The sequence below is a fragment of the Fistularia commersonii genome, chromosome 32 (assembly GCF_037954325.1).
Source record: "Fistularia commersonii isolate RoL2024-O1a breed Wild chromosome 32, RoL_Fcom_v1.0, whole genome shotgun sequence".
Lineage (NCBI taxonomy): Eukaryota > Metazoa > Chordata > Actinopteri > Syngnathiformes > Fistulariidae > Fistularia > Fistularia commersonii.
In genome coordinates, this window is record NC_141315.1 from 5,007,413 (window position 1) to 5,022,148 (window position 14,736).

A 14,736-nucleotide genomic window follows, 5' to 3' on the forward strand; every position below is an offset into this window, starting at 1 on the left:
AAATTGATTTACAATGAACTTGTATCAGTGCAAAAACTATCAGACTGTCAGGTAGATGCGCCCCTTAATTAAATAAACCCAATGACAGATTTGATCTGTCAAGTACCAAATTGTAAAATAGATGTTGATAAATAGATAAATGTTCAAATATATATGAAAAAGAGACTGGAGCAAAAGCAGAATTAGAAAAACTAAGACCAAATTGCATCAAGCAACAAATAAAAATCAATAAACATTCCAAAAATAAAAAGCAACAGAAAACAAAACAATAAAACAGAAGAAATCCTTTTTACAGGCAAACAGAAATCAGTTACCGAAATTAAATATGCATTATAGGAGCTCCTGGTACTACCCAGCTGTAATTAGATCGATAAGACCGAGTTGTGAAAAAAATACACGACTAACTGAATCAACTAAATGGGTTCTTTTGCAGTTTATTTTTTGGATCTTTAACAAGCATTCATAGTTTTTGTTGCTTATACACACATAAAAATGCTGACATTAGGGTAAGATGTTGGATGATTATTCGCCATCACAACCCCCAAAGGGAACAGCCGAAAGGAAAAGTAGAAGAGGATAATACTTGTGAAAGATACACTAAAAATAAATTAAGTTTCACTCCTGTGACTCCTTATTTACACATCTAGACTTGGCACTAGAGTGTGAATCCTCACTCACATGGCTTTATCTGATTCCTTGTATATCTTAAGTGAACTATTGAAAATGTGAATCCATTTTAAAATTATCTGTTCTTTAACCTGGGATTACATCTTTTAAAATGATAGAATTTATGACAGACATTGCCCTGACGCTGACATTGCCCTGGACCACAGAGCATTTAAAAGTCCAGCAATCTGCAAGTCTATGTACTGATCTGTTTGATTTTAGCCAGTAATCAACAATAGTAGTTTAGTATCTGTCTTTTGTGTCCCAAAGAAAATGTTCCTATTTCATGTGTGTTTATGTGACACACTTTTCGGACAGACACAATGTCACAGTCCCTGAGGGTTTTTCACAGGTGGAGTTTTAAAAGCTCGGCTGTTCCGTCAGAGTGCAAAGCCTTTAATCCAGTCATCGCTGTCTCTTATTAATAAATGTTTCTGTGTCTTTAGAGAGGGTTAGCCTCAGCTTGGATCTACACACACATACACACACACATACGCACACAGTTCACCTTGTCACCTCTAATGCACATTTTCATCTCCTGAGGGTGTGTAATAGATGTAGAGAAAAGGGGATTGAGCCCGCCTCTCAAATTTTAATGCACATCAAGGTGTGCAGCGATGTGTTGTCATGTCACCACAGAGCAAGTGTGAAACCTAAAGGATCTGGATCAAAAATGGTCTGTAGAATGCGAGCCTGTTGATGTTTGACTCTAGTACTCATCCAATGAGATAAGTCGAGATCTGACATACAGCCGTTCTGTTTTCCATTCATTGCCAATATAAACAGTAAAAATACATCAAGAGTGTTAGAAATGTAACGTTACCAGCAACTTCACTTTGGCTTACCATTTGAGATGAAAACTCGGCATAAGCATGGCACAGAGGTGGGCAATTATTTGGGCCGATGGGCCACATTTCTAATTCAATTTTTATGCACAGGCCAACTGGGTATCATTTGAATTGAACAAAATGAAAATTGCAATTTAAATTTTTTGGTGTTTTATCCCAACTTTAAAATCATTAATGATCATATAAATGTACTGACATTATTCTGTATGGAATCATCCGTACAAAATTAAACAAAAGGAAAAAATTAAGGAATTTCTAAATTCAATATCGATTGAAAATACTTATTCAAATGTTCAAAGAAAATAGTTTGGCGGGCCGCATAAAAAAAGCAAAACGGGACAGATGTGGTCCGTGCAGGTCTGGCATAGCAGGTACTTGTTCAAATAAAACCCCTCGACGTGCCAAAAGCACACAAATTCATTCACGCTAAGTGTGCCACTGCAAATTTTATTGCAACAGTGAAACCTTTGTTTCATCACAAATCCTGCAGCTAATGATGCTGTGGTTAACTACAGTATTATTTTCACACTGTAGAGTACAAACACAACAGGGATGTGAGCACTTGGGAAAATAATATTAGAGACAGTGTCCAGGGCTTTCAAAGCAGCAGTACTTTAAATAGCCACTAACTGACTGAATATATTCATATATGAATAAATCTCTTATTATCATATTCCGTAATTTATCTTGGATGATTACAGTTTTAGGTATCCACTGACTTGAAATATTTTTGCTGTTTTGTTAAAAACGTCATTGTGACTTTGGACACTCAATGACCTCATCGAGATAATGGAAAAAACACACAAAACAAGCCGTCTTGTTAGTTTGTGAGACTGAAAATGTTTTACGGGGTCGTCAAACCGCTGCATTCGAGTTCTCGATCGCATTGGTTCAGACCGGCTCTTATTTCGTCACACTAGGCTAGAGTGGATTAACAGATTGTTTTATTGAAACTGCTCCTTTATGTCGCTGCTCTCCCAGCTGGTACCGAACACTTTTATCTGCCCCCCTGTGGGATTTGGGGCGGCGAGCAAACATGCTGATACACTGAATGTATTTGTCGGATATCGGAATCACCAGATTTGTTCGTCAACAACTTGCGGGAGCAGCAGTGCAGCTCATCCACCAAGGATCTCAGCAAGCCTTTCACTGGATGTCAGGCAGTGCAGACAATATGGGCAGTTTGAGAAAAGGGGTTTTATAAGTCCATTGGGACACATCATTACTTCATAGTTAATGAGTTTTCGGTAATCTGAGGCCAGATTAGTGCCGCAATCAGACTCTGGCCAAATGCTATAGACTAAAGGGGTTGCGGCTACTAAGAGAACTATGGGCCAATTTAGCAATGTCCTCGGTTTTGGGTGACATCAATCAGAAAATGGATTAGATTTCTGACCCTGTAACCCCCCCAAACACACCATGTTAATAACTACAATTTCAAAGACTATAATTTCTATAAACATGAACCCAAGAGGACTGACTTGAGTCCTGTCTGCTTTTATCCCCACTCACTCTCAATCGCAAACTTCAAGTCACCGTTAGGAGAATTTAAAATGATATTAATGAGGACCTTGGCTTACACTGCTCTGTTCTGGACCCTCAGTACGCCCTTACATATTTACACCATTATATCAACCACATAAAACCAAATAACCGAAGGCCAGGACAAAAGGGGCTTGAGTGGAAAAAAAACACAATGAACATGTGATGTAATTTTTGTCTTCTTCCGGCTCCACCTCAGCGCTCCTCTTCCGATCATCCTCTGTACATTTGCATTTCCAAACCATCTTTGACTTTATCCCCAACTTTGATGTGATTTTTATTGTATGCATTTTGAGATTAAATGGGAGGCGGTCACTGAGTTGAATGACTGGTATCTTTTTTGGGCAATCGAAGTCAGCAGTGTTGCCTTCAGGTCACCTTCAGGAATACAGTGAACTTCTACAGATGAGCGATCAGCTCGTCCAACTTTATTTCTTGCGCGCAACATTTCCGTGTGTGTTTTTTTCTCCGGTCTTATCTCACCGAGGTGACTTGTGTGAGTTAACAGGAGTGAAGTCTGTTTTATTTTAAGCGAAATTTCCCCAAGCGGGACAAATGAAGAGGACCATTTATCTCCGCTTTAACAACCAAAATTGCGCAGCGGACGCGCAAAGATTGGACACTTGTGAAGTTGGGGAGAGTTTGAAAAGAAAAAAAAAGTCTGTTCGTTAGGACATTCCTCAGGGGATTGCAAAGGAGGTTTACAAAGATTAGTCTCTTTATGCTTTTTCACGTGAAAGAGCCTTTATAAAGGGTCGCTCCGTAACAGACGGAGGTCTGCGACAGAGGGACAAGCGGACTTTGAGCAGAGTTGAGTTTGCACATTCCAACATGGCCTCCTACACGTTACCCGAGGGATTCACGGAGTTTGATATGTTTACTTTCGGGACGCTGCTCCTCGTCGGAGGTGAGTGGACCAGGAAGGGAAGTCTTGAATGAAAAGGACAGTGCGGCTCTTTTTGAGTAAAAAAAAAAAAAATCTTTGAGTTTCATGTCCTTCCAACATCTAAGAGCTTAAGTCTTCTAAACTACCTGTGTACTTCACCGACTCAGGAACTATTAACATTTTTTAACATAACATAACGGTCAAAATGTACCAGAGCATCATAATCTTCATTAAGCCGTAAACACAAACATGTGAACCGATTCAGATGTGCAGTATGTACATTAATCTTTACTTCTCACATGCTATATCTTTTGTAGCAGTTTTGTCTTAGAGGTTATTAACAATTTTTAGGTAAGTTGTGGGTGAACTAAGTGAATTGTAGTCGCCTTCTTGCTTTGCAGATTTTTCAAGTTTTTGCCTCAAGTGGATTTAATGTTGTTTTCAAACAGAAAATATATGTAAACTAACAATTTTCTGATTTCAGAGTTTGCTTGGATTGAAATGTGATAAAATAAACAATCATTGAACAACAGGCAATTTTTTTTTTTTTTTTTTTGTATTATTTTAAGTCTCTTCAATCTTTAAGGCTCAAAACTTAAAGGGGGGTCCCAGAGAGTGAATGGTTGGATAATAAACTTGTTTTTACTGAATAAATTGCAGACTTCAGAAAATTCCAAACATGTATGAGAAACACATGTGGAATTTAGATCTGAATTCTCTTCTGTTTTCAGGCCTGCTTGGATTCTTCCTCAACGCCATCAGTATTGTCTCGTTCCTCAGAGTGAAAGAGCTCCGGAATCCAAGCAACTTCTTTGTGTTCAACCTCGCTGTGGCCGACATCAGTCTGAATATCAACGGACTTACCGCCGCATATGCCAGTTATCTCCGGTATCAATAACACACTAACTTCTTCAGACTTTTGTGAACTGTCTTTTGTCAGTTCCAAAAGTCAAGCTGATATTTTCTTGTTTTTGTCTGGAAAGAAGCGCTGAAGCTGATCAATGTGTCACCGTGGACTTTTTTTGTCCCCGTTTACCGCTGAAGCCAGTAATAGTTGCTCTTTTGGTCAGATTACGTCGCAAGCACTAAGACTGCAAACTTTCCCTGTCAGCTGATCCCATTATATCACCTATATATCACAGGGACTTTTAAAAACATACCCATTCCTTTTGTAGTTCTCCACTTTAAGATCATCGGGGCTCCGCTTTAAGATCATTTCCACTTATTTCCCCTTAATCTCTGCACTGTTCAAGCACTTATTTATTCAAATTATAGTCCAGGGCTCAATATCAATTGAATTGAAGAATAGCATTGAAGAATATGGTCCCTCATTTGACCCAACACAGATGCTGCCGTCTTCAGCAAAAATTCTAAAGATACTTTTCTGACTGCAACCTACTGACAAAAAATAATTACCGGCATCGAACACAGTGCCTGCTGACTCTGGTTGTGTGTCCGCAAGGGAATTTGGGATCCGGTCTTCCGTACAAGGGGAGATAAATGTGAAGGGATGCGAGTCATTAAATGCAAAAAAAAAAAAAAAAAAAAGAGTGGCACAATGTTTCAGCTACAGCACAGTATTGATTTTTTTTTCTTTTTTTAATTTACTTCTTTTCAGCACTTTTGATGTTTTTTTTTCTTGTGTTATACAGCTCAGGCAGCTGTGTTTGAATTTTGGGAGCAGGCATTTAGGAGTTTCTTAGCTACATCTTTAAAGAGTAAATTTGTGAATCATCCACTCTGATTTAATGTTCTCCCCATCAGGTTTCCAAATTGTTCACTTCCCATAATAATCCTGCCATTCAACCACTGATGTAACAGTCAGATTTTTTTTATGCATTTTATAATGTGATTTTTGGTTATTTATTCTGCCCAGAGCTTGGCCTTTTGGTCAAGATGGATGCGCCTACCATGGTTTTCAGGGTATGATCGCAGTGCTGGCGTCCATCAGTTTCATGGCCGCCATCGCTTGGGACAGATATCACCAGTACTGCACCAGTGAGTCCCACCAATGGTTTAATTAAATCTTTTTCCCCGGTTAAGCTCAACTCACTCACAATTCAAATGCGGAAAACTGAGAAAACCACTTCACGCTCCTGTTTTCTGATGCCCATGATTTAATATGTTCCATATTGGGGTCTTTTGATTTTGCTTATCAGTGCATATATCTGTAATTATATATATCATCTATCTATTATTATAAACAGTAATTATTATAATCATTTTCAAAGGAATGAAATCAGAAGCTGTTTCGATATTCACAACATTTTATGTCCTCATCATGTAATGTCTTTTTTTTTTTTTCCCCCAGAAGAGACTTTAATTCACAATCAACGTGTTTTTATCCTGCAGGACAAAAACTCTTCTGGAGTACGACTCTGACAATGAGCGGCATCATCTGGATTCTCTCCATCTTCTGGGCTGCGGTTCCTCTCATGGGATGGGGCGTCTACGACTTTGAGCCCATGAGGACTTGCTGCACACTCGACTACACCAGAGGAGACAGGTGGATTTAATTAAAACAAAAAGCAGCACCACATGTTGCATGTTTGCACGGTAGAAATTAAGTGACAGTAGAGCAGAATGCACTGGGAGAATGAGAAGCACAACCAGCACACGATTAGATCTTCTTCCAGCAGAATAATGCATCGTAGAGGGGTTATTTTCACTTAACTTTTTAATAGGATTTAGTATGGATCTCTGCAATGCCCTAATAACCTCGTGTCTATCTCCCCAACAGGGACTATGTTACTTACATGCTGACTCTGGTGCTGCTTTATTTGTTGTTCCCGGCGCTCACGATGGTGTCGTGTTATGATTCCATCAACAAACATTTCAAGAAGATCCATCACTATAGGGTAAATGTGCCACTCAACTCTTGAAGCTTAAAGGAAAACGTGAAGGTGTAAAATGTTCCTTCAAAAAAAGCACAACAAAATAGTATCATTTTGTTAAACCTTTTTTCAAATCTACTCAGCAAAGGACCTTTTGGCCTGAGAGTCTGCGGTGGCTGTTTTTTCTTTGTAAACTGCATTAGCTTAAGTCACAATATAGGTTTTTTATTGTTTGAAAAATGTCCGAATAAGAGATAAAGATAAATCAGAATCAAGTGGTCCATCCCGCAATCACAACTCTGGTCTGGCTCTCATACTTTCAGCCCAGGCACAGAAATACATCACTGTCAACAGGTTGTCCAAATCTGGTAGCCAGTGATAATTGTTATGTTAAAGCTCTTAACAACTGAAGGTTTGAAAAAAAAAAGATATATACAGTTTCTACAGACGCGAAGTAAGTGCGTTTTGACCTTATCAACCCAGTCTTCCAGCCATAAGATCTGACACAGCTATGTCTTTTCAGCAATTCTATGAGGACTGCATGTATTGACACTTGTAAAAATGGTCACACTGAAGGTTACAGTGCTCCTACCGGTCAACAAAATAAACGACATTACTAAACTAATTATTTAAAATGTGACATTAGTACTATGAAATGTAATTAAATGGCCTTTTTGTTTTCAGTTTAACACCAATTTGCCCCTGAGGGTAATGCTGATGTGTTGGGGCCCTTACGTCCTCATGTGCATCTACGCCTGTTTCGAGAATGTGAAGATCGTATCTCCAAAACTAAGAATGGTAACCAATTTATTTTTTTATTTTTTTTAATTCCAGTTTGTGGGGAATTAAAGTCATATGCCAATATAGATAAAGAGGTGGAGTAATGTCATGCCTGCAGTGTACGGATCATAACTGAAATAAATGATACAAGAGTGCAAAGAAAACTGCATCGTAATTTTACAAACCAAATTCTTCTTACATTTTAAAACCTTTCAAAAACTTTCTGTTGCAGGTACTCCCAGTTCTCGCGAAGACAAATCCCATCTTCAACGCCCTGCTCTACTCTTTCGGCAACGAGTTCTACCGAGGCGGTGTGTGGCACTTCCTCACTGGACAGAAGATTGTCGATCCAGTCCTGAAGAAGTCAAAATAAAAGGAAACCCTCTCAGTTCTTACGGAAAACAGTCACAGAACCACCCAGATGTCTGTACGGTTATATTTTCAAAAAGAAAAAAAAAAAACCTTCATTTAAGGTTTACGCATTGATCGCTCCACTGTCCATCACAGACTGCTTACAATGAACACATTGTAATGCAATTTTTTTTTTTTTAAATACCTATTTGAAATTAGAGCAGTCGCAAAGCTAATCAACACCCTAATAGACTGTAAATACTGATGTGTCATTATAACAGTCTCAAAGATTTAAGGAGATTACCCAACCACGGTTCCCTTAGGAAGATGGTCTGCAATGATGTAATGTCTGCTGTCAGTATAAGCATTTAATGTGTTAAGACTCTATTATGTCACGGTACAAACATAAACCACAAAAACATTTCATGGTAATGGATTATCTATTTGCATTAACACTTGTGCAAATTGCGTGTCCTTAAAATCTTTCTTTTTTTTTTTAAGAAGCTGTGGCTCTTCTTTTATACATTCTTGAATTGGAAAGTATTCAAAGATTTATATAATTATTCCTGTTTCTCAAACATAAACACACAGCCCTTAAGAGAAAATGAAGTCTGTCCATATTTTTTGGAAAAAACATGATTTTACATGGCAACAGTAAATTAAAATAAAATACACCAAATGAGTGACTAAAAGTGACATAATAACCCTTCAATCCTATCAATCCAAATGCAGTTTACATGCATGCAACATATAAGCATCTTCCTGCTCTATTTTGGAGTCGGTCAAATACTCCACCTTCTTTTTATTCTTTTTAAACTGCCAAAAATAGCACCAAGATAAAAGAAGATCAAAATTCAACAGTGTAATTGTATGCATTCAAGCCAGCACCTAGGCTCAATAGTCCAAATACAGCCTGGCCCTGGTTCTGGACTGAAAAAACAGTTGACACTCTGATCCCTGAGCTGCTCCAGAAATAAATGACAGCGTGACGAAATCCCATTGTCCCACTAACCGGTGGTGCTCAGACTTGATCCTCTCACCGTCCCGGTGCTACCGGGAGAGGAGAAGGTCCTGAAAGAGCAGTAGCGTGAAAACAAAATAGGATGGCCTCTTCTTTTTGCACAAAAGGTATCTTATTAAGTCCTGGTGGACATGAAGAGTTTTTCTGAATTTATGCATTAAATAGGTAGAAAACAACGTAATCGTGGTGGTTCTCTTCTGATTCAGTCAGTGAGCACAAGTAGAGAGTTTAGTGAAATCTTTTGATATGAAACAGTTCAAGTTGAGCTGCGGGATCAATTGGTTTTCTCTGACTTGTCATTTGTGTTTGTGTCTTGCTCATTTGGAAAGAAAAAAGAAGCAGATTTTTTCAAAAACACAGCTGAAAATAGATTGCAAAAATCAGTTAAAAATGTCAAAATATGAGTTGGAAAAAGTTGATGGGGTGAGATGTACAAGACACTGTCATAGTCAAAATCTGAAAGTATAGAAAATACTGGTATTATCTAAAAATGTTTAAACATATTTGCCCACTATGTATAAAAGCAGTGCAAAGTTGTTTTCTCACAAAAGAATTTGACATGTTAAACATTGAAAAAACAGCAACATCAGACTCTGGGCTAGAAATATACAGGACTGTCTCAGAAAATTAGAATATTGGGATAAAGTTCTTTATCTTCTGTAATGCAATTACAAAAACAAAAATTACTTTGTCATGATATTCTAACATTTTGAGATAGGATTTTTGAGTTATCTTAAGATGTAAGCCATAAATCAGCAATATTAAAATAATAAAAGGCTTGCAATATTTCAGTTGATTTGTAATGAATCCAGAATGTATGACATTTTTGTTTTTGTAATTGCATTACAGAAGATAAAGAACTTAATCACAATATTCTAATTTTCTGAGACAGTCCCGCAGATGTGATCAGACTCCGGCACTGTATAAACTAAACAAAAATTAACTACAAAATAAAACCACTAAAACTTTGCTCAACATGCCGATCAAGGAAGCTCATTTCAGAAAACCGGATGCTATTTTGTTCTGATGTTGTTAATGTGTCATCAAAGTACAATTCTGTTACGCAACTAATTCTAAAGTGTCAAATGTCAGAGCTTGTTACTCGCTAACACACAAACACATACTTCCGCACAACAGTAGGTGTTAACAACCATGCACTTCCGCATCGGCTCCGTGGCTGCCCCATCACATGTTAGGCTCCTTCTTGGAGATCAAGGATTACTAGCACATTCTCAGATCCAGCCTGGTACTTTCTCTGACTGAACAGCAGATTAAAAGATAGCGTGGACCAGTGATCCAATTCAGTCTGAGCTCTACATGGAAGTGACACTAATAGAAACAAGCTCAGGGAAAGAGAGACAAACTTGTCTGTGACAGACATAGCCCGGCTGAGGTGATCCCCACCTTGCTGGACAAAAACAGAAACCTGTGCACAGTAACCCTTTCTTTGTCTCCAACTGTGCCGGTAAGTTGTCATTATTATGATACAGGGGATGAATTTGCGTCTGAGAAAAACATCTGTTAACAAGGCACCAACAATGGCACATGTGGCTCCACGCAACATAGATTTTGTTTATCAGTACCTGCATTTATAAATCCAGAGATCACATTTTCACACATAAGAAAGGTCAGATAAAGTAGAATATTGAACAGAACGGTTAAGTGATAAAACTAATTTTCATTAAGATCATGGTGAAACTTGCAGACTCTTTCCAGAATAAATCTTCTGATGTCCTGTGGCTATAACTGATTTCTACAATTAACAAAAAAAAAAAAAAGATGCATTTGACAACTATTTTGGTCATTTTTTTATTATTCAAAAAATACTGAACATGGATGCACAAGGGCAGGAAATTTCCATCAGGAAAGCCTCTCTCACTCTCTCTCTCTCTAATTTTTGCTAAACTCAGTTGCTAAGTGTGGCCTCTGGCTTGAGCCTTAAAAAAAGTCACTGGAACGTTAACGTGAATAAGATAAGCAAGAGTGTGAAAACTGTTCTAACTTTTAAAACTCAACCCATGTGAAGATCAGTCAGAAGAAGCAAGTAATAATAAGATTGATTTTAGGGCAAATATTTAAATGCATTTGCCAGGTGAACTCTGCTTGTGTCAAAGATCTTTCCGAGGATAATGGAATGAGATGAGGCCATCAAAAGATTGTTTTTAAAATCCCAAGATAAACAAATTACACATGACTCAACTGAGCCGAATCAACTGGGGTGAGATCATGAAAGCCTAGTTACTGATCAACTTCATATTTGTTTGATAAGCGAAGTAGTTGGCATTTATTTTTGTGTATAAGAATTACATTAATTATGTGATAATTTTGTCAATCGCTTGGGAAAGAAATTCGAGGTGAATCGAGGCGAGAGCGACGTGTTGGAAACAGAAACAGAAACAGAGCGTGGACATGTCATAACACATTAAACACTACAGTTCAGAGGTCAGTCGGCCGACACGGAGAGAAGACTTGGGCGGTGGAAACAGAGGCGTTACATAATACCATGTCTGCTCTGGAACCATAATCATTTATTTTTCATAAATGTCACTGATATTCAGATTGAGTCCCCCCTGGCAAACAGAATCTAAGATTCTAAGATAGGACCTCGTCTATCCCTGCAGGTTTTTCTTGAAATCATTTTTGCAATCTATTGCCCTGTAATCTTGGATTAGAGGTTGGATGTGTCACTGTTGCTCAAGACAGAATTTCTTCAAGTTTCATTCATTGAAACCGTTTCTCATGTCGCCTTTGGACCTGAGATGTCTTCTCTAACTCATCACAAGGGAGGAAATAACAGACCAATAATGTCTTGGTTGGCCTCATTGAAACAAAATTTCCTGGAGTAAATGAACTCTGCATTCTGTTCATTTATCTTTTTGTTTATTTGGTTATAGCACACACACACACACACATACACACACGCATATAAACACACCCACACAAGTTTCAATGTGCCAAGCCTTTCTCATTAGTGAAATTGTGTTCTTTTTTTTTTTCCCTGTGCCATGTTAATCCTCCTGTTGCCGCATTTCTGCATCAAATCATCTGCTGGGGACATTTGAAACGCCCCTCCACCTCAACCAAACAGTAATCAGCATAAGTGTTGAAGATTGAGAAGAAAGGGCTGCGTCTGGTTATGACCTGCGAATGTAAAACAGTACATAAAATATTTTGCTATTTTTTATAAATATGCAGAATAAATTTAGTCAAATTAGCCACATATGGTATTGGATATGTACCTGGGGGAACCACTTGACTAAACAAGGACCTGGAATAAAACAATTTACACTTTCTTTTTTTATAGAAATATACAGGAATGCGTTTAATCAATTGCTAAATTATCATTTGGTGGTGTACAGATAAGGAGCATTTAGAGTGGGTAGCCATGGAAGGAAATTTAAATGATTAGAAAAATACCAAAAAAAATGAGTCCCAATTCTTTTTTTTAAATAAGCCCAAATTTACCTGATTAAAAAAGTTAAAGATAAGATAAGATAAGATAAGTTAAGATAAGATAAGATAAGATAAGATAAGATAAGATAAGATAAGATAAGATAAGATAAGATAAGATAAGATAAGATAAGAAAAGAACAACTTTATTTATCCCGAAGGAAATTGTTGTGCCAGAGTTTCAAGCAAAAACATAACAATGATAGATAATAGTAGGAAGGAGTGAGAATAAGAAATACAATAAAATATCAATTGTCAAGGTTAAGGCTATCAAGTGGTTTATGGTCTTAAGTACAAAGATTTGAAGATTTCCTGCGGCTGAGGGAAGAAATCACAATAAGCACAATTTTTTTGAAATCTGAAATAAACAAAATGAATAAATACAACTATGAATTCATTTACAAATGTGCATTGAAGAAACTGCTTGCAATAATTTCAACAAACATTTTAAAGTGTAATCTTTGACATGGGTGATGGGATATGTCACATGAGGTCCCACAAGGCCACCTCATCAACTAGATGAAATACTTTTTTGATTTTACATACTAAAAAACATTGAAATTGTGTAAATTGCAAATATAGAATGACTTGTTTGTCATAATCAAATAACTGTTTATGAGATGTAGCAAGCTAGAATTTGTTTTTATACATGGAACCAACCGTTTAAACTGTAGTTTCTATATTATTTCATCACCAGGAGGTACAGAAGGAGTTCCATGACTTGTCCCTGATTTTCTACTTATGAGCTGTTACTGCCCTCTGCTGGAAAAGACGCGGTTCACTAAATACGTTGTTATACTCCTCGGATGCTTGTGGAAACAACAAAATAACATTGAAGTAACAGACTTACAGAAACCGAGCAAATAAACAGGGGAAACATTCCACAAAACACAATCAATATATTATTATTTTTTTATTATCATTATTATTGTTTTTTTAATCCAACTTAATTGTGCATTAAATTGTGTTAATGCTTTGCTCGTGACGTATTTTCATTGCACTTTTTAATTACACGTACAAGGCATGGGATTATTTCTTGGGACAGGAAATGTACCTGCGGGTATTTGCCACGAGATGTCCTCCGAATCCTTTGGATAATATTTTTTTTGCAGAAATTTTCTAAAAAAGAAACTATCATCGACATGAAATCACCCCCGGACTCGAACCTTGCTTTTCAATAGTCTTAATTTCACTTTCATGTTATCAAATTGAATCACATAATTAACATTTGGGTCATAATGATAAAGCAAAGTCAGGATCTGGAGCCGAAACACTCTCATCCGATGGCGGAAAAGATCGGCCATCACCCGGAGGATAATGTCTGGAAAAGTTAACATTCATATTTTTACATGCATTAAACAGTAATGTCGTTGTTCTTTCTGCATGATTTGTTACTTTTAATTTATGATAATTACTTTTAAAGTATGACAATTTATCTGCAGCACACTGAAACTAATTGATTTCAAATGATTAATTGTATTCTGTTTTCAGTTTAGATTTGTTGCTGTCAATTAGGTCTGCCTTTTTTTTCCTCTATAGCTCAAAAAAGCAAAAAATTACAATTCATGGCGTGAATTGATTTTGCTTTAAAATGAGGCATAAATCACAGCTGATCTATTACTGTCTGGTGTCCGCATGAGGGTGAATCTTGTAACCCCCTCCCCCCAACACCGAAGACAAGTGTTCCGTTTGTTTTCTCTCTATTTTGTTTTTCTTCCTTCCTCGCTCTTGTGGAAAGTCGTGATGTACTGCTCACTGGCCAACTGGTTCTTATTGGTTGAAGTGATTGCAGCCACGGTTTGGAAAATTAACATAAAGGAGGCAAGTGGCGAATGGATCCACTCGGGGGCAAACTGGTGATGCGTCATATCACTCGATGAAAATGGGAGAGAGGGAGGGAGGGAGAGAAAAAAAAAGGAAGAAGAATAAAAATAGCGCTCAACCTGACGAGTCAATGCGCGCCGATGGCCACTCGTGGTTCCAGAGCGCAGCGCCAAAGTGCCACAGGTGATGAATCCAGAGACTCCGAGTGTCCGACGTGTCGCAAACAAATAACATAAACCGCTCCAAACAAACGTTGCCATGTGAGAAAGGCCAAAGTCTACGATCTCACCGAGTCAGCTTCTTGGGAATATCATGAGACAGCACCGGACGACGCGAGGACACGAAGAGGACGCCGAGGAGTGCCATCTACACCGATGAAGCAGCCGAGTTCCTCTGCGCCTCTTCCTTTACGCACAAGGCGAGGCGAGGACTGGGGGCAGCGCGTCAAGGTAGAGAAAACACCAATGAGTCATCAGAGGTGCTGAAAGACCGGGGGTGGGTGGCTTGGTGGTGGTGGTGGTGGGTGGTGGGTGG

General features: G+C 38.0%; 1 protein-coding gene across 1 annotated transcript; it reads left to right on the plus strand.

Annotated features, from left to right (window-relative positions):
• Window positions 1-3,443: 3,443 nt before the first annotated feature.
• Window positions 3,444-8,339, plus strand: rgrb (retinal G protein coupled receptor b). Its single transcript, XM_086140021.1, has 7 exons — window positions 3,444-3,963; window positions 4,674-4,830; window positions 5,819-5,940; window positions 6,295-6,448; window positions 6,683-6,800; window positions 7,461-7,574; window positions 7,789-8,339. Exons 1-7 carry the CDS (start codon window positions 3,888-3,890, stop codon window positions 7,927-7,929), a joined length of 882 nt encoding a protein of 293 aa, XP_085996147.1. The 5' UTR covers window positions 3,444-3,887; the 3' UTR covers window positions 7,930-8,339.
• The last annotated feature ends 6,397 nt before the right edge of the window (window positions 8,340-14,736 follow it).